Source organism: Diceros bicornis, chromosome 5 (genome assembly GCF_020826845.1).
Source record: "Diceros bicornis minor isolate mBicDic1 chromosome 5, mDicBic1.mat.cur, whole genome shotgun sequence".
In the NCBI taxonomy this organism is placed as follows: Eukaryota; Metazoa; Chordata; class Mammalia; order Perissodactyla; family Rhinocerotidae; genus Diceros; species Diceros bicornis.
In genome coordinates, this window is record NC_080744.1 from 86579662 (window position 1) to 86600772 (window position 21111).

At 40.8% G+C, this 21111-nt stretch overlaps 1 protein-coding gene across 4 annotated transcripts in view; it reads right to left on the reverse strand.

The window, feature by feature from the left end:
* Positions 1-21111, reverse strand: part of MCTP2 (multiple C2 and transmembrane domain containing 2) — a 240164-nt gene that overhangs the window by 151998 nt on the left and 67055 nt on the right. For all 4 annotated transcript variants that reach the window (XM_058542374.1, XM_058542370.1, XM_058542373.1 and 1 more), the window contains 2 exons: positions 18579-18641; positions 17262-17370 (listed from right to left, as the gene is read on the reverse strand). In XM_058542374.1, coding sequence (XP_058398357.1) covers positions 17262-17370; positions 18579-18641 — 172 coding nt within the window. The remainder of the gene's footprint in view (positions 1-17261; positions 17371-18578; positions 18642-21111) is intronic.

Below are 21111 nucleotides of genomic sequence, written 5' to 3' on the forward strand. Positions count from 1 at the left end.
GGACTTTATGTTTTCACAAATCACATACCTTGGAGTTCTGTTCATACAAGCAATACAGATTCAGCAGGTTTTAATTTTTTTTCAATTGCTTAAATTTTCATTGTGTTATCGCATCTTAATTTATGTAACTAGTTACCAAATAATGGACATTTATGTCGCTTCCAATTTTGTTTTACTAGTACAAACAATACTAGGATAAGCATCCTTGTATGACTATCTTGGAGTTCATAAGTGATTACAGATTCAAAAGAAATTTTTAACATTGGAACTACTGGGCAAATGTATATGTACCTTTTCGGGTTCTGACAGTGTCAAATTATTGTTCCAAAGTTTGTCAAATTTACACTCCCATGAAGAATATATGTTTTGTATTTATTTTTTTACATGCTCACCAACATTAGATGTTATAAACCTTTATTCTAAACCAATAGCTAGTGAAAAAATGGTATCTCCAGTTTTCTCTATCTTTAACGTTTTGAGTAAAGCTTAGGGTCTTTCATATTTTAGTGACCTACATTTGTATTTCTTTGTTAGGGAAATTCTTGTTCATATCATTTGCCCATTTTTCTATGGGCTCATGGTTTGTCATCTGCTTATGGATTTGAATGAATCCTTAATTATGGAAATCAGCCATTGGCTATAAATCTTGTCCTAATTTGTTTAAACACATTATATCTTGCAATAAGTTATTTTCATTTTTATTTAGTCAAATTTACCAAAGTTTTATTTATGGCTTTGTAGTTTAACATTTTGCTTAGAAGAAATTTTCTCACTATAAGATTTTAAATTAGTTCAGCTATGTTTCCTTCCACTGATTTTGTAGTTTTTCATTTTTTACACTTAAGCCTTTGGTCCATCTGGAATTATTTTAGTGTGAGGAGGGAAGGAAATTCAGGTTTACTTATGAGCAGGAGAGTAAAATGATCAGAGCCAAGCTTTAGAAATATAAATCTGGCAGCAGCTTATAATTTAGAAGGAAGAAGAAACAGGCTAAAGCAAAAAAAATAAAACCTGGTAGTTGAGATAATACAGCACCAGGGCATTGAGGAATGAGGAGAAAGCTGCACCCACACCATAAGAGGTACCGATCCAGGTTTTCACAAAGCACTCACTCATCCGTGGAACACTCATCTCGAGAGATGCTCCAAGGACTAAAAGCGTTATGTCATCAAACAATTGGGAAAAACTGTTTACTCTTTCCTTACTTGGAACTTCACAATATAGAACAAAATATTAAACTTTGCCAAGAACTGCATCAAAGACAAACAATGACAACAATAAAAACAGTTTAAAACTTTTCTACTCTGTATTTTATAAAATTATTTAAATATAGAAAACATTTTATTTGGACCACCTATGAATATAATATTAAACTCCTCCAAATCAAAGCTCTGGAAGGTAATATTTATTCCCAGGATTGCCTAATACGTATGGTAGAGGTATTATAAATATGTGATAAATGAATGAATAAACTTTAAAGTAAGATGTGCATATTGGATTTAAATCCCAGGCCTTCCTTTTAGTAACTCTGTCACCTTGGGTAACTTACTCATTTCCTTATGCCTTACTGTCTTTACTTGTAAGATCGAAAAATACCAACCTCATAGGATTATGTTGAGAACTGAATGAACCAATATACTTCAGTGATAGCAGACTCCAGCCATTTACTGAGCGAGTCCCAAAGTTAGTGCTACTATTTTTAGTATTACTACTTAATTAAGTTAAAAGGGGGAGAGTGTATAACAATATATGTAGCACTAAATATTCACTTACTTAATTTTAGCTGTCCAAGACAACACATACTGATAATTTATCTCTGTAAGGTCCCTTCTATTGCCATCTCTAAAGGTGTGAAATTTATATCACCTTCTCTCTTCATAAATTGAATCGAAAACTCCTTATCTCATACACTTCCCACCAGGATCCATGTGGTTTGAGAAATTTTTCATGAAACAATCTGAGCTGTCCTGGAAGGAAAGGGACGTATAAAAACTAAGTATAGTTAGTATAACCACTAAGTATTCATGAGTACTGACTACCACCCTACCTACAGTCCTAGGGTTATTCACGGAGGATTTCAAAGCACTTCACAGATATAGTCTGATGCAAATAACAGGCAGCTCAGTGAGGAGGACATACGACAACTTAAATCTATCATCAGGAGAGTCATCAAGAACCATATTATTTGAAGATTTTGTTCTCTTCTTGGCATTTTATTTATCATCTTGAAGGGCTGCTACCACATTGAGAGTATTATGGAAAAAATGGCCAGTAGCAACAGAAGTAGTCAATAGAATAGACAATATCATGTTGCCTGGCTCAAGAACCACTCTAATACGCAAATAAAAGAAGTCCGGAATGAAGCTTTAATTACAAACAACTTCTCTTTGCTTTTTCTAATATAACAACTCATAGCCATAGTAGAAAAAGTAGAAAGTCAAGATGCACTTAAAAAAAAAAGAAGAAAAAGAAAGAAAATTACCACCATCTAGAAAAGCTTAATATGTTGATATGTACTTAGACCTTACACACAAACACACACACTTTTCACAAGAAGGAATCAGCCTTCATATTGTATTTTTTACCTGCTGTCTTCAGTCAATAACACACCGGGCTCCTTCCATACCTATAAATATACTTTTACTAATCAGTTTAATGGTCATCAATGTGTATATTTGTGCATATATATGAAAACTTACTACATAATATAGTTTAAAAAACATCACTCCTAATTTGAACTAAAAATCCACTGCACTGAAAGCAAAAGCAGTATTTGCAGGCAAAACCCACTTATTTACTATCAGCAAAACTCATTTGCTAAGTTAAAAACTTTAACCATACAGTCTCTCCAAAAGAAAAGTCATCTTAAGCTAGAAAAGTTTCCTAATTAAATGCATTTCTCAGAGTAGTTGTTTGCTCATGAAAGGAAACTATCTCCATTTTACAAGTTTACATTTTGTAATATCTGATAATTTTTGTCGGCAGATCTTAATAGTTCAGATTCAAGTCAACAATTATTTACCGCGTCTGTAGGGAAATTGATCTGCATATAGATGAATGCATCCTGCATAAACAGTATTTGGAAACATATGAAAGGTATAAATTTGACTTTATTCTTATCTTCTGGCTTAAGACTAGTAAGTGACTATTCATTCTCTTTATATACATACATTTAGAATCTTCTCAATATACACACATATTCGGAATCTCTTCTTTTTGCCCGAAAAAGAACTAAACCTGAGCTGTTTTTTATGGGGTCCACCAGTTCAGACTTTCTTTGAGGCTGGCTAAAATAAAAGAGCCAGATCTGATTTTCAGAAAAAATGCTACGGAAGATTTTTGCACAGCTGCTGCTGCCCTCTAGCAGTTAAACTGAGATTTTCAGATCAAGTTGTGCCCCAGTGCTGCATTCCTAACTGACTGCTTCAGAAACCACAATGGGCATTATGGAAATTCAGAGGGCATTTTTCCACAGCCACATGGGAAAGAAAAAACTACTTTTCCTTTGCTGAGCAAAATTTATATCACTTAAGATAGCAGTAGGTTCAAGCCTAGCAGAATTCCAAGCCAGGTTTTATCCACTAAAATGAAAGGAAGGGAACATGCACATTCCCAGGTTCACCCTGGCCCATCCAACTGCATATGGCAGCTGCATGCTTCTTGGAGCTGTTCTTTTATTACCAACCATAAAAGAACAGTTTCCTCCTTAACATTCTACCAGCTTTGCTGTCTGTCTGTGTTTTGCCATTTAGCACATCCTGGTTGAACTATTCCAGAACTTTTCCCCTGAGTATGATTGACTTCCCTCCTCTAAGGGAGCCCAACCGCATATAACACCCCAATGGCCCCTTGGGCAAGGCCTGCCCACAAGTAGACTCTGAGATGTAACAGCTCCAAGCAACTTACCAAAATCCAAATTCTGAAAGAATTTCCAATGGCCAATTTAATCTACAGTGGGATCAATGATGTAAAGTTAGCAATTTTACCCAAACTTGTTAATTTGAACTATTTGAACTATTTATAAACTTCATATGGAATAAATAATGGGACATAGGGAGCTGTGAGGAGGGAGGTCCTCCTGGGGCCTCCTTAAACTTCCTTCAGCCCCACCCACCCCACCCCCAGACTAACCTATCGTCCCCTACTCTCAGGCCTCTCCCCACCCGTCTTCCTCCTAATATCCTCTGTTTTTCTGTCCTTACCCATCCCCTTTTCAGGCTTTGCAGCCTAGGCTATGACATGTCCATACCTTCTACCTTCTTTGTGGCCTGAGACAAATTAAATATTATTTAAAATTCTGTTTTTGTTTTGTCTTCATAACCAGTTAACTAATATGACCCAGAGACCTCCAAAGTTGTTTTTAAGTGGTCTCATCCAATAACTTTCTAAAAATAAATAGCTATAAATTTATAAACAGATGAAAGAAAAACATTGTCGATATATTGATAAATTCAATAAGTAAGCCATTTGGTGAATAGATTATTGAACACATTGGCTTTTGGTGAAGTGGTCATTAAGAGAAGAGGTGTGCACCCCTATTCTTGATCAGGTGATTAGAAGCACACAGGGGTGTGAACTTCTGCTTAGAGACATCATGTATGGCTGTCCCTGTACCAACAGAAACGAAAGATCCAGGTTAAGTCAGAAGAAGACATAACAACATGACAAGAAGAAGGAGAGGAGAGGCAATGGCTGGGATGCAGCAGTACAAAGAGACTAGAAGGAGATAGGAGGAAAAGAAATAAGGCAAGAGGAAGCCAGAGAGCTACTGCACAGAGACACTAGCCAGAGTCTCTGTAAATGGTGAAAACTACCAGATCTATACATATGTCGGCTCTCGGTGTTCCAGAAACCCACGTTGCAAAGTACACGCATTATTAATACTTTAACATTCTCCCTTCCATTAAAAAAATACGAAAAATGTTCCAAGCCCAAGATATTGTTTAAGCATAAATCTAAGTCTAATGAAACGGACACCAGCCTTTATGGAAAAGAGAGAAAAGGACTGAAGTTTAGTAATAACACTAACAATGGGTGTGATCTCATTTAATCCTCCAAAAACTATAAGGGATAAGCACTATTTATATTGCTGTTTGAAGGATGAGGAAAGTTAGTGCATTCCCAGAGCCAAGCCTCAGATACAGATCCATTTCACTGTAAAGCCTTCAGAACTAGAGCAATTTTAAAACATAACCCCCCAACTTTTGATACTCCTTTCATCCATAAGCAGGGTACCCATCCCATCCCCTTGAATCGGGGCAACCGCTCCCATCAATGCAGTGTGGTGGGAGTGATGCAGTGTTCTTTCCAAGGCTGTGCCATAAAAGGTGACACAGCTCCTGCCTTGTGCTCTGGACCTTCATTCCTGGAGCCCTGAGCTGCCACATAAGAAGTGTGACAACTCTGAGGCCACCATGCTGTGAGGAAGCCACGCTGCATGAATGGCTTCCTTTGGGGAACAGTCCTTGCCTTCCAGTCATCCCATCCCAGGCACCCAACATGGAGGTAAACAGGCCTTCAAGTCTTCAAATGATCAGTCCCAATAGCCCAGCCTCTGAGTCTTCCCAGCTGAGGCCTCAGACAATGTGTTGCAAGACAGGCCACTTGTGCCTTGTCCAAATTCACACCCCCAGAATTTAAGAACATATAGTTGTTTTGGGTTACTAAGATTGGATGTAATTTGATACATGGTGATAGCCTCTAGACTAATACCCTTCACCATTACATGCCATGCTCCCTGCCTCAAATTCAGCACAAGAATATTTGAGGTGTGATGGCATGATAGAACCAAATGCCCAGTGCTACAGCTGAAATCAAAATAAAGCCACGAGGAAATCACGGACATATAGAAATACACAGATACACCCTCTGTTTATCTCACTCTCTGGGTAAAACATGCACAGACCCTCAAGCAGAACACATCACATTGACATCACAGGCAATGAAACAAAGTAAGCACAAAGAACTACTGGAAACACAGCATACAATGCTGCACGTATTATATTGGTATAGAAATGAACACATGATAAAACCACCTGCTATAGAGATGTCCCATTCAACCAAATGGAAGACATGCTTAATTAAATTCAAGTCAATGATCTTCAGTTGAGTGTAAGGCAATCTGTTACCTGCAGCAGAGATAGGAAACATGCGAATTCTGCTCCAGGGTACTTCATAGGATTGGGTACAATCCCACTGAAAGAACAGGTGACTGACTCTATAAAGCAGGAGAGCATCAAGACCTTCTAATCAATCCATGAAGATGCATAGAGTATCAAAACAAAACCTACCACAAAAATCTCCAGAGAAAAGAGCTCACTTGTGGAAATACATTAAAGGCATTAAAGGCTATTAGGACAAACATGGGGGACTGAAGATAACTGTATCAAAGTGGGAAAAGAATCAACAGAAACAGCTTTCAAAACTCAGCTCCAGTTGCTTGCCGTGGGACCTCGGTGAAACCCAACAAGTGCAGGAAAACCAATGGCTACCCGTGTTTCAGGATGAGTGTTCGCATCTTTGAAAGTTTCAAGTTCGCTCTTGAGTGCTAGTCTTTCTGATACACTGGCCAAATCTGCTCCTGTGGTTCCCACACAAGCATACCAATAATCTCATGCCATCTGGAGTTCAGAGAAGGTACTCCAATGTGAAGCAAACCCCAATTTTTGCAAAATAAAAAGTACCGATTGTGACCTTTCCATACAGTAAAACATACAGTGTGGTGCTGGCACTTGAATAAAAGAACACAGCAGAAATCCAGGAAGCAGACCCAAATAGGTATTGCATTTCAATACAGAATTTAAAAAGTGGCAATCTAATCATTAGGAAAAGGAATATAGTATTTAGTCCTAGCTAATTAAATAGCCATTTTTTTCAAAAAGTAAAACTAAGTTCCTACTCCAGGTCAGTAATCAAAATAAAAGTGAGACAGTCAAAGAGAGAAATGAAAAATGTAAAACCAGACAGAAAAGGGAAGCAATATAGGTCAATGTGTACCTCTCTCAAGAGAGAAAAGGCCTTTCGAGGTACAAAAACAAAGGAAGAAACCATCCAGAACAGGATTGTAACACTTGAAAAGATTTTTGCAACAAAAACTTTAAAAACAAAATTAAAAGGCAAATGACAAATTAGAAAAATATATGTGAACATATCCAAGAACAAGAAGAATGAGCAACAGCGAAGGACGGAATAGGCTCTGGACAAAGGAGAAGCAAATATCTCACCTCCAGACATATCTAAGGGTCCAAATTTCTTAGTACAGATTAAAACAAAAACAAGATAATACTTTTTCTCTATCAAATTAACCCAGATAATCTATACCCAGAGTAGGTGAGAAACGGAAGTGGACCACTTATCCGCTATGGGTGGGTGAGTGCAACAGAGAAGTCTTTCTCAAGAGTGAGCTGGCAATTCTGCGATGAGAGTCTTGAAATGCTCAGATCGTGTGACAGAAAACATCCAACTCATTCCAATAAATGACTTGCAAAGACATGAAAATGAAAGTTGTACACACAGATTTAGGCACAAGAATGTTTGCTGCGGCATTATTACCAATAATAAAAATGCTGAATGCACCTGATCTGGAACATTGATGAAACAGAGAATGATGAATGATGCCCTCTGCAGCTTTTAATTTCTTCTCAAAATAAAATTTTTATGATTGTACAATTTTTATGATATTTCTTCTTTAAAAAGAAAGGATACTTTTGTATTAGACTAAGAGAGAAACACTTCTCCTTGTTGTAACCGAGGGACACATGGGTGTTTCTAGAACTCTGTGTTGTGTATGAGGAGCAGCGTAGAGCTTCCCAACAGGTGTGCTCTGAATGGGGCACTCTGAAGTGTTCATCCTCTCAGCCTCGGGGCAGCTCTGCTGGGATGGGGCCAGCCTCTCAGTGGTCCCTCCCATTTATCCTGCTGTGCCCAACAAAACCATCCTTTTCCTTTGTGCATGCTGTGAAGTGCTGGGAGCCCTGGACGGTGGTAAGAGTTGTGGACTCCAGCTGCAAACCACCTGGGTTAGAACACTGTTGGGACATCACCCGGCAGTGACTGTGAGGATTAACCTATGCCTGTGCCTGTGGGGACGTGTGGGCACGTTTGGGGACATGTGTGTGGGGGGGGTAACCTAGGAATTTACCGTAAACAGGACCTATTATTATTGCTGTGTCTGGTTTTAGTTATTCCTTGTTTGGGTTTTATTTTTGCGTTTTCCCTCTGGGAAAGGGAAGGACTTTATGGCATTTCCGCTGGTTTTATAATGCCCTTTCTTCCCAGTTTCTTCAGAATCTGTTGCACCTTTTGCACATCTTTTGCTTTTCTCTCTTTTTGAGATAGATTTTGTCCCCTCACCTTCCCCCCATGGGAGCAAAGAGTGGTTGTTAAGGGTGTTTTCCGAGACCAGTTCCTACTTTCTGTTTGTGAGACAGCAGAAATGAAAGAGAGACTGGGTTTTAAAGGTGCATTATTTGAATAAGGACTCTATGGTGGATTGATGGTTTTATTTTCCCCATATTAACTTTGACTCAGAAAATGCCCCTTAGATTTCATGGTGACCAACATGGGAAAACCCGGCGTGGATGAAGGCATCACACTAGGTCATTGCTGCCTGGACTTTTGTATTGAATATATTGTAGTGATCTGATTTTTTAAAAATCAGTAAAAGGAAAATAGGACTGAAATCAGAGGTCCAGACATTTGAACATTTGGGTAGCAGTTCCATAATTTACGAAACACCTATTACATAGCCGAATTTTCACACTAGTGGGAGATCTTTAAATCTTTTGTCTAAACTATTCCTTTCAAATAGGAAAATGACTTACGAAATGCATTCGTATGAATGCAATGTGCAAATGAAGCTGTCCCTGCTCTGAAAACAAAGAACAGCCATCTACCTGTGTGGGGAATAGAGAGCAGTTTGCTGGATGAAGATGTCATGAATTTTCACCAGCTAAAACTCACATCAAAAAGACCATCAACCCTCAACCTTCAGGCCTACAGCCAGTGATTTTTATGGCCTTAGTACTGTTACAGGGAGCTTCAGAGGGCTTTTCTTTCCCTTTTGCAATACTGAAAACTGGCCACCAGAGGGCAGCAGCAACACAGTATTCTTCCAGTCCACAGCAGGACACACGTTATAACAGGGTTTTAATGCGAGGGCTGTTGTTTTCCAGGAATTAATGTTGTAGGATTTAAGGGGGTTGGAGCAGAGCATTTTTCCCAGGACAAGAGACCTGCTCATGTCACAAAGTTGGTGCTCAGGGCAGGCCTAGGAAACAGGGCTGCCGGCATGAGCACTACCAGCTCTAAGACATCGAAATAGCTTCTCGGCCACATCACATTCCCTTCCATGGGATATTGAGCCAAGGTTCAACTTTCTCTATGCGTCAACCCAATTATGAAGCCGTTGGACTTAAAACTGATGGGTCATATCATATTGCTCTGCTTTATCAATGTCAAATTTTGAGACCCTCAAGAGGTACTAGACAATGGCTCAGATCAAGAACTTAAAACAGGCATGTGTCTTGTTTGGCCAAAAACTTTACACCTTGTAGAACCTTCCAGAAAACAAAATGAGAAGGAAATGGGGACTACAAAGGAGTAAAAGGAAGAATCTGGAGGAAGAAGAGGGGAATAGAAAGATAGAGCAAAGGAAAATAAGATGACAGGGTGTTGGTTCAAAACCTTGGGAGCTTCCCGGGTGAAATCTGAAATGGGCTCCCATACACAGAGGGCAAGGAGAGATCCAAGAAAGGGGCAGCCACTCCAGACTGGGTGGTGGCAGGTTTCATAAGCAAGAGAACTTACATAGGAAGCTTGTCTTGGGCTGCCACAAGACAAGTAGATCTCTGCAGCTGCCCGCCAGAATCTTAAAAGTTGATATAGAGGCCTTAACTGGGTTCCATCATGTAAAGTGTCCAGATGGTGTCAACAACACATTGCTCTCTCAAGGCTGCGTCCTTGAACACGGCTCCCACTGTGGGAACAGTGGGCAGAGCGTACATTCCAAGGACAAGGGGAGGGGGTGAGGAGCCTCTGATGACCCAGGTCCAGCTGGAGGGTCAAGTGCCGGTCGTGTCCTGTCGATGACCTCCTCCAACACAGGGAAGGGGGAAGGGTTAGACAGAGACTAAGAGAGATCTGCAGACGGGCAACAGGCAGTAACCAGGACAGAGCAGAGAGAGGAGGAGGGCTGTGATTTTTCTCCTATAGATCACTCAAGAAGGCGAGCTCAAGGCAATGCCTGGACATTTCACAGCATTCGAGTGAGGCTCATCCTTAGAAAGACCACTATCGCAACCCAAGTTGCCCAGCAAAAACACGGGGCTGCTTCATTAGTACTGGGCTCCCCAATACTGGATTGAGTCCAGTAAAGGCTGAAGGATGACACGCCACAGAGTGGAAGGAAATTCTTGAAGAACTGGAAAATGACCTGTAAGAAGCAACCTTCTAAATGTGGCCACGCTTCTAGAACGACCTAATTAAAACTTCTCAGCCTCCCATAATATGATCCTTCTATCCACAGTGACGTATGGATGGATAGGCATGTTCATGACAGTGAGTTATTACTTAGTCCCTCACTAACTTTGTTCTTTTTAATGATCTGTAGGTTTTGCTGGGTCTATTCAGTGTATACACACACACACACATATTCCATACAAAGGATAGAGATGTTGACAACTAAACACCCTGAGGTGCCCTGGGTGACAACTACACACTACTTTCCCGACACCACTGCATACCCTATGCATTGTTCTGAAGCCAGAGCTCCCTCCTGGTTCTGCCCAAAGAACAATCAACAGCTTTGTGGTTTAACGAACTTCACCAAAACCCCCAGAAAATCTCAAAATCCCATCTTGATAGTCTGTTTAACAAACCAGCCCTGTGTTTGAGGCAGAGAAGTGAGAGATCTAGATAAAATGTTCACAGCCCTTTTTACACCAAGGAAGTCCCTTGTCCTGATGTTGTGGTGACAGAGAGGGGGTGCCCTGGTTTCCGAGAGGCGCCTCCCCATGTGTTCCTGGATGGCCAAGTGACCAGAAGTTCCAATCCTAAATCATAAACCCTCTAAGCCCCTCTTCACACCTTTCCTGAGGTGTGTCAAAAATGTCTTTTCCTGAGAGGGATACCATGACTCTTCCCTTTACTGCCTGTGAAAATACAGAATAACATGAGTTCTCTACCCAATCTTTCCAGATTTTTCTGCATTATTTTATATCATATTCCTGAAATGCTTCCTAGATTTAATTTGAAAGCATGAGTGTCAATTCATGTGATCATGTCAAGTGATCAAGAGATCACTTCCTGATTAGATTATACCTCCTTTATTTTAAATACAATTTTTACTTTGCCAACTCTAAAAAGCAGTTTCTTAGAGCAAAAATCCAAAATCAGATCATAATATTCTAGACCAAGGTGGGCAAACTGGCCCCTGGTCAAATCCAGCCCAAGACAACTGTAAATCAAGTTGTATTGGAACCCGGTGGTGTCCATTAGTTTACACACTATCTATGGCTGTCTGGCCCTCCTCCAGCAGAGTTGAGTAGTTGTAAGTAAGCCCTTATGGCCCATAAATCCTAAAATACTTATTTTCTGGCCCTGAACTGAAAAAGTTTGCCAACCCATGTTCTAGAGGGAGAGTTACATAAGCAGTAATGATTACGTAACAACCCAAAGAAAATATCGAACTCTTTCCTTAGCAGAGAATGACTCATCAAAAATGTTATTTCTCCCTAAAAATTCAAAAATGAGACCGTGCAATTGACTTAACTATCTTGGAGCAGCTCCTCTATAGTCAAGGATGCAACAACACACATCAACAACCCTTTGAAGGCCTCCCTGTCATAACTGAAAATCACTATTTGATCAATCTGATCTATTATATTTTAGAACGAAACATTAAATACATGATTCAATATATAAGGAAAAATAAAACATAAACAAACTCCTATGCTGAAGATGGAGCATAGAGAGAGGGCACAGGGGTCCTGACAAATTGACCCAAGCCAAGGACTGACTGCTCAGGTCACGATGGGGATGTTGACACAGACAAGCTCTGTACTGGGAGTCAGGGACATGGGATATTTTCATTATTATTATTCATTAATAACTCTAATAACACATTATCAGTTATTGACTAGTTGCTATATGTATGGCACTATGCAATATATACTTTCTTTTTTTCAACTCTTATAACCACAGTATAGGGCAAGTTACGTCATGCCCATTTTACGGATGGGTAAATTAAATTTCAGAGAGGTTGAGTAAGCTTCCATAAGAAGACCCAAGCTGAGAAAACTAGACTGTACTGTCCAAATCCTCTCTCTGTTCCATGGAGCCACCTAGTGGGCCCCGAGTCCTGCCCCAACCTCTGCCTCCCCACGAGACCTTGATCAAGTCATTTAGTGTCTGTACTTCAATCTCCTGAATTGAAGATTCTGTTAAGTCAGTGGTTGAAGCAGGTGATCTGCATGATATCCTGCATCTCTAAAATCTCGTAAGTCCTTTTCCTGACTTGAATCACCAGGTCCCAGTTGAGAACCAGTGCAGTGCTCGTCTCTTTGAAGGGACTCAATCATGCTTGCTGAGGAAAGGAGTGAGTAAATGAACTCTGTTCCCTTCTGGGAAGATGTTTTCCCTCTTACTACAGCCTTTAATACTCCTTTTCTTTAAGTCTTGCAATTAAGTTGGATATCCTTAATGAAGAACTAAAATTTATTAAAAGCATTCTATGTGCAAACCACCAGTATTGCACAGTAGGGTGCACAAAGATGAATAAAATAGTCTCCCAGCTAATATAGTGCTAATACCTTAACAGGAAGGATCAGTCACTTATCCAATTAAGGATAAAAGTGTATATTTTATAGAGGTAAATTTTTTACAGGACTGAGATGAGAGGGAGCCTGTGTCTGTGAAAAACATACAAGACTACAAAGGAGGAGTACCATTTGAATAGATATTGAAGGATATTTAGTGTTGCAACAGTCAGCTATCAATCTGATATCTACAGAATTGGAGAACACGTTATATAGAATAAATACTGTAAATTTATAGATAATTCAAAAATTCTTTCATATTTATTACTTCAGCATATCACATAGTTCTTTGTACCAAATTATGTTAATTGGGCTAGTATCAAATAAAATTATGTTCAGAGAAAACAAATTAAGTAAAGTTTGAGACCAATACTGGAAAGCAAATACATAATGAGGTATAGCCCTGGGAAAAGAAAATGTGGCTAAGAGAGAGGTAAACTTCACCTACCAGGAGAAGCATATGTTTCTTTTCAAATGCCAGCGCCCACTAGTAGACAGTAGCTGCCTAGGACAACGGTTCTCACAGTGTGGTTCCTAGACCAAAAGCATTGGCATCACCTGGGAATTTGTTAGAAATGCAAATTTTTGGATCCCACCCTAGACCTGCTGAATCAGAAACCCTGCATGGGGACAATGTGTATTTTCATATGCCCTCCAGGTTGTTGTGATGCTCACTCAAGTTTGAGAACTACTGGTCCAAAAAACTGTGTTGGATAAAATTCTGAGATTGTGTTGGGTTCCAGAGAACATACAGCTATATTGATAAGTAAGGTCAGTCCAGGCAAAGGAGGCAGGTGTGGGAGCACATGAGCCAAGAGTTATGATCCCTGCCTACATCAACAGTGGACATTTGAGTGCTTCCGGAGTGGGCTCCGGAACATATTCTGGTCACTAACTTAATATTTGTGAAAATTAAGCAGAAATTAATATAGTCACAGTATAGGGAGGCATGCCACACCCCCAAGTATAGAAAAAGAACTGGCTGGGAGGGGGCTATTTGCTTAATAAATAATGATTAATGTTTCCAATAAATATAAGAAGACAGACAAGAACAGTTACCACTGGTTATAAATGACATAGGTGCTGGAACAGCACAGTTTATAACCTAGACTCCTTATTAGGTATTTATACTTCGATAACATTAGGTTTACACAAGATAAAGCCAAATTGTCATGTGATGTTTTAATTGTGATGAAACTATGCAGACAGACGTGACAATGGCTGGGATTAGAGCACAGACTACAGTCTCTCCTTGGGCCCTAAAACAGCGAGACACACAGCAAACACACATAAACCCCATTGTTTCAGTCATTTTCTACTATATACATGGCTTCTTCATCATCTGCTAAGTTTACTGACCATCTACTAGGAATCTGCTGTAAGTGTATCAGGATGACATATCAAGGGTGGTGTCACCAGATAACTCACATCAATAAGGAGAAAGAAGCAGAAAAGATGGGAAAACTGGAAAAGGGGCAGCTGGCCCGTAGAAGAGGTCCAGGGCCTGTGCACATCTCCAAAGTTACATACTATTGGAGGTTTCCAAAAACTTAAAACAGAGCACGTTTCTTAAAGGTTTAGAACACTTTCTTCCTAGTAAAGTTAAATACCTTCTCCACAGAACAGACTTCTAATCTCTAGATAAGTTTTCAAAAAACAAGCTTGATGGTGATCATTATTTGACAGAAGCACCCATGGACACCAGGCAGGTTCAGAGAAAGAGTCAGGATATTCGTAGGAGGAAACTTTACACTAGTTTATGATCATGTCCCTTAGATGTTATTTCAGGTGTGAAATGCTATCTGCCCCGAATCATTAAAAGCCATAAGAAATACATCTATTAAAATGCATACATTTATAACAATAGCACACAAAGACAGAACAAAAGAAGTTTCACAATTGATAGATAAGAAATTATGATTTTGAAAGAAAACACTATTTACCAATAGGTAGAAAAGGAGATTTTTTTCACTACTTTGAAATCCTACAACTGAGAAAATACAAAAAGATACACAGAGAGACAGAGAGAGATACTAATTTTGTTTTCTTTAAAAAAGTGGGCATATTTTATATAGCCCTGAAAGATGGAAGTCAGGTGAGATCAGATTGATGGAAGGATCCATAGCCCAAAACATGAACAGTAGAGAGTCACAGCAAAAAAGGTTTCAGGGGCAGAGGTGGGATGGGAGGATGGGAGGGTGTGTGGCAGGTGAATCAGGAATGCTACAAGCTTGGAGGCAGCAGATACGGGAAGCAGAAAATGGCCTGAGCTGTGGCTGTGGCTGGTTGGCACAGCATATGCAGAGCAGCTGGGTGGGCCAGAACTGTCCTCTCCCCCTTGTGTCAAGCAATGACCAGCAAGGGCACTTGACTGCAAGCAGGAACAGTGAGCATGAGCAGTAATCCAGAGAGGAAGGCTTTAGGTGGCAGGTGATAACCAGGAGCTGGTGATGACTAGGAGGAATGGGAAGGAGCCAGCCTGAACTACAGGCTCACCCGGTCCAGCTGCTCATCCCAACCCTCCTCACTCTCAGAGAAGGCAAGATGCAATAAGCAAAAATAGCATCCAGATACGGTGGAACAGGGTCACACAAATAAAAAGATGAGCAGCAAACACAACAAACTGATATCCAAAGGATCAAGCATGCAACGGATTTTAAATGTATACCTAATACTCTCAAAAACAGGACGGCATCATCTCATTCATGAAACAATAATAGGCAGTTATAAAAATGAAAGCAATGACAAGTCAATAGGTGAACGCAATGGCCCAATGGTAAGCTGAAAGAAAATGACTAAGCTGGAAGACCAAGCTGAGAATTCTTCCCAAAAGGAAAAAGTCATGGGAAGAATGAGAAAGAAAAGCTAAGAGACACAGAACACAGACAAAAGCGTCTAGGAGGCCCACCCTTCGTTTCACAGGTGTTTCAAAACAGAGTAGAGAGGCAGCAGCAGGAGAAATTGGCCAAGACCTGAAGAAAGACACAAAATTCTTTAGAATAAAATGGTCCTGCCTACTAAACAAAATAAATGAAAAAAGACCACAAAGGAAAAACAGATATGTTTGCCTATAATGAAAAGTAAAACCTCTGAAGGACAAAAGAGGCCATAAAAATGAGGGATAAGCAACCGACTAGGAGAAAAGTATTTGCAACATATAATGAACAAATGTTAATGCTGAAAATTATAAAGAATTACAAAAATTTAGAAGAAAAAACTCAATTGAAAACTGGGCAAAGGATACAGAGAGAAATTCACAGAAGAGGACATACAAATGACCACGTTCATCGTGATCGTAATCCAGGGAGCACAGTCGACACCTGACCCACGAGACTGTTGAAAACTCAGAAGAGTGATGGAAGTAAATATTCAACAGTGACAAGATGGGGAACACATAAACACAGTGTAGGAGAGAGCAGACTTTGTCCATTTTGGAGAGCAATTTGCCAGCATTTTTCAAATTTAAAACCGTGCATCTCCTGGAGCCTATACTTGCATTTCTGAGTTCTGTCCCAGCTGCTAAAAACAATTAACTTTTATTAAGTGCTAGAAACCAGATGTACTTTTTAAGCCCTTTATATAAGTTACTATATATCCTTCCAAGAGCCTATAAGGTAGGTTAATATTACTATCCTCGTTTTACAGATAAGGAATCTAAGGCACAGAGGGTCAAGGAGCATTTCTTAAATCAAACACCAATAAATGGAGAAGCCGCGATTTGAGCTCAGGCAGTCTGGCTCCACTGTCTGCTCTTAAAGACACGCTATTTTTTTCTAAGATACATCCTTATCTATATACAAAGGCATACACAGGATGTTCATTGTGGCATCATTTATATTGCTGAGAAAGGAGGAGGAAAACAGCTATCATCAGGAGAGAAACAGATAAATAACACTTCATACTATGGAATATTGTATGGTATTTAAAAGAAAGATATATTTACATGGAAAAGCATGGTCAATCTTGAACACATATTGTGAAGTTAAAAAAGCTTATTGCTGAATAATATGGACATTACAATATCATTTTAGTTTAAATATATATAAGTATGTGTATACGTGTGTGTGTGTGTGTATGTGTGTGTGTGTAAATACACAGAAACAGGTGGAAAAGGTGAACAAATCAATCACATACAGGGAACAGATGTTATCCCGAGGGAGGGGAGCCCAGTGGGATTTCAGGGCAGGAAGGAGCGTGGTTCAAAGGGCATTTCCATCTATGTGTATTACGTGATGAGGATGCTGATGATTATTATTAATTTAATAATAGAAAAAGACAGTAAGATTCAGCATGTCTAAATAATCTGCCGCAAATGCCTTGATACCTGGAGAGGCTTAGATTTGAGCTCCATAAACCATGCTGAGATAGAAAAGACTAACAACGTGGATACAAGGGGAGAGAGAAAGGTTTGCAGACTACAAACAGCTTATCAGAGCCAGGCCTTACCACAGCGATCTCGGATGACCAGGTTCCGGCCTTCCTTCAGGTGTATGGTGAGGAGGTAGGCAAAAGGGCTAGGCAGGTTACTCAAGCCATCGCCAGCTTCCCCGAGGGTCTGCACAGATGGAGAAGTAAGTCAGTTGTCTTGGGCCCAAGGAACTGAGCTTCAGAAACACTTCTTAATTTAAGGAAAAACAAATGCTCACTACAATGGCAAATCTTCAGTGTCATCTCCCACTCCCACTCCCTCTGATGACTTGGTTACACTGCTCTGTTAACATGTTCTCTCTAGTTCTCCCCAGTGGGATTCTATCAGCATTCAGTGGCCATCATGATGATATCTTCGCAATATTAACTTTTCAAGAAGAATTAGATAAGTGGTATAAATATAACTCTTTCATTTCCTGCAGGATTCTTTATGCTGTAACTCACGGTGGAGCACCGAGAGAGGAAATAGCGTGCAGAAGTGCAGCTGTGGGGTTAGCTCCCACGACACGTGTCTACATTTCCAAACTCAGATATAATGTCTCCCTTATCTCTTCTCACCTTCCCACCAACCTCTATCAACTCGGGTACACCTCCTCTGCCTGGAAGAAAAAAATTTCAGCTCACAACCACTCAGCTGCTCAGCCACTGAGCCTGCATGTCCATCCCACACATGCCCCTCCCCTGTGTCCATAGGTGCCTCACTTTGTCTCTATGCAGCGTTCTCCCACCTTCTGCATATTTTTCTTTCATTTTCTGGCTCCCCCTATTGGTGTCCCCTACTCTCACCCTCACAGTCTCACCTCCCCCTAATGCAGTTCACTTCCCTCTCTAGGAATGCATCAACTCCTATGGGCATGCCGCCAAACTTGTCTATTTTTGAATATTTATTAAATGAATCCAAGTGAAGTTTTGAACTACAGTTTTGCACCAGTTCAAATTTTTGTCTTTCCAAAGAGAAAGGACAGATAAAATAATTTATCGTTCACTTATTTGACATTCACTTAATCGATCCCGTAGCTAAGTCACCCTCCACAGCCTTCTTTTGAAAGTTTCCCTGTCCACGTTTCAAAGCACTTCAAAATGACTTTGTCTCCTGTATTATCTCACTCAATTTCATAGCTGCTCTGTATTTTTAGAAGAATCTATCCCACTCTGACAAATCAACAGACACTGAATTCCTCTTGTCCAGCTATAATTCACAAGGCCTGTCTTTGTTGGTGGATACGGTTCAGCATTCTTTAGAAATGAAAGAGGCAAAGAAACACAGATCCAAACATCTGATAAGAAATATTACAATATTTACTTTAGTGTTTGTTTTTAAGAACTGTCACTCACAGATTGCTCTTCAAACTGTTGGGATGTCAGAGAAGCATTTAGATCCACACTTCCACAGAGCTTCTGTAAATAAAAAGAAAAAAACTCTGCTTTAAAAAATCAAAAGAAAACCAACTTGCAAGGATATCCTTTATCAGGTCTTTCCCTTTGAATCTGTCATCTGCATACTTAGTTTCAAACGTGCGGGCTGCCTTTCTGTGTGCGTGGCAAGTCTTGGCAATACAAGGATTCTATCTGGCTGCGGCCTCTGTCTTCTCAGTCATTGATCAGAGCATGGAAAAGGCCCATTTGGCTCTCCTGTTGGGCCGCTCCTGCATCCCTAGTTCATCCAGGGTTTAACATGAGAGCAGCTTTGTTCCTGGTGAAGGAAGTGGGAGCATCAGGGCCTTCCCGTGAGGTCCCTCCCAGGGTGGGTCTGCCTGGCCCCCAGCCTTCAAGGGCAAACGGCAGCTCAGGAACCAGAGAGGCAGGCGAGCTTGTCAGGCAGGGAGGAAACATGTCAAAATGTGTGCTGAAAGACGTTCCTCAAGCCAGCCCTCCACGAGTCTAGCAACTGTACACGTACCAACCAAAAACCAGGAAATGCAAATTCTGAACAAATGACCTCAGAATGGGAAGCGTCTATGTTTCCTCATTTACATATGCCTCAGATACCCAGGAAGTGATTCCACAGGGCAATGGAGTATGCATCATACAGCAGTCAGTGTGGGAGACAGTAGACATCTCCATTGTGGCAGGTTTTATTTGCAAAAATGAGGAATCTGGAGGAGCTCTGGGACTTTATGAAGGTCTCTGGGCTAGATGTGAGGATGGCTGCCTGCATGGAAAGGCAGAGATGGAAGGGAAATGAGCAAACGGCCTCCAGCATTTTGGATATGTTCCTATCTGCTTGACATATTAGCCATGGCTGATTTCTTGTGTAAAAAACAATGGATTTCTCCCTCCAAAGAAGGCTGGCTAACTCCAAAGTTATGGGCAAATTTAGAGGTAGGCAACAGCCTGCAGAGATTGCTTAGATGACCATGAACCATTGGGGGTGGAGGTGGGAAGCAGAGGCACTGTGGTCATTGGTCCTTCTCATCCACAGCAACCATCAGGGAAGTCCTGGCACACTTCAGAGATCCTGCCTGGATGGTGGCCTGCCTTCCAAGACACTCACTCTCTCTCTCTCTCTCTCTCTCTCTCTCTCTCTCTTTCTCTCTCTCTCTCTCTTTCTCTCAAGTGGAACTTCAGGCAGTAACAGAACCCAGGTTCCAGAGCAGGAAGGCAATTCTTCAGACCTCAAGATGGATGGTGACGGCGGCAAACAAACAGGGGCGCTCTGGTCCACCTCCTCTGCCTGCAGTGACATCAAGAAATGCTGCAACTGGGCAGAAGTGAGCCCTGATCACAAGACAGCTTGGAGCCACACAAGCCCTCACCAGCAGGAATGGAGGCCCTCCTGTTCTTCGCATCTGTGGTTCTCACATCTGCCTCTTTCTCCACCACACCAGGTCTAAGGTCCCCTGACTGTGAATATTCCTTCACTTGAGATTGATTCACACAGGATCAAGGGTGATTTCAGATACTTGAACCTTTCTGTAAGAGTCCCAGGACCTCAGTCACTAGAGCCCATTGGCCCTGGAAGTGCCACCACTGCCCAGCCAGGACAAGAGTCCTCTCCATGCTTTACCTGTTAGCAGACAAGGCAAGAGGCAGCAGCAGGGCCTTTCCTAAACACGCCCACTCTGGTTCTTGGTGCCTCCTCTTTTGTTAAAAATAGAAAGACATCCAGGTGAGTTGGACGGGACCGTCTAAAGAGTACTTTATGACAACAATCAGAACCTTATTCAACTCTCCCAATTTCAAAAGATTTCTCTTCATGCCTTTTACACTGCACACTATTATTTCCTAGAAGCTTACCAATTCCTCTTCTGCCTGATTTATAAAACCAAAAAAGTCCAACCATGCCTTCACATGCAGAGCCAGCAGGTAACATCTGCTGTCTGATCCTCTGCAGCCTGAACATCCCACCGTAGTGCCTCCAGTTTCATGAAATGAATCAATGCTCCACTTAACCAATTCTGTTTGAAGGCAATTCCACAAAACTACCTGTGCTGGGATCAGAATTTCTCTGTAAAGTGCACAGTTACTAGCCAAGGATCATGGTGGTCAAGTATCTTCCTCTGTCAAATAAAAGAGTGGACAGATGGGTGCTTAGAAAGCACCACCCCTCAGACTGGCACACCATACACATCCTCCCGAGTTGGCCTCACTGGACTTAAGGATAACGTTAATTAAGTGACAAAATTAGTCCACATAACCACCATCAATTACACGCTATCAAAAATGAACACAGAGCTTTTATTCAAATATGCAATGTCTTCCACTTACAACAACATGGAAATTAAATGTGAAGGATGACATTATTCAATATTATGGCTGGTTTTACTCAAAGCAAAGTCACAGAACTTAAAGTTACGGTTCCCACAGCCACCGTAACTGTCACACACCATATATACACACCAAGGCAGGAAAGTGATCACCATAAAGA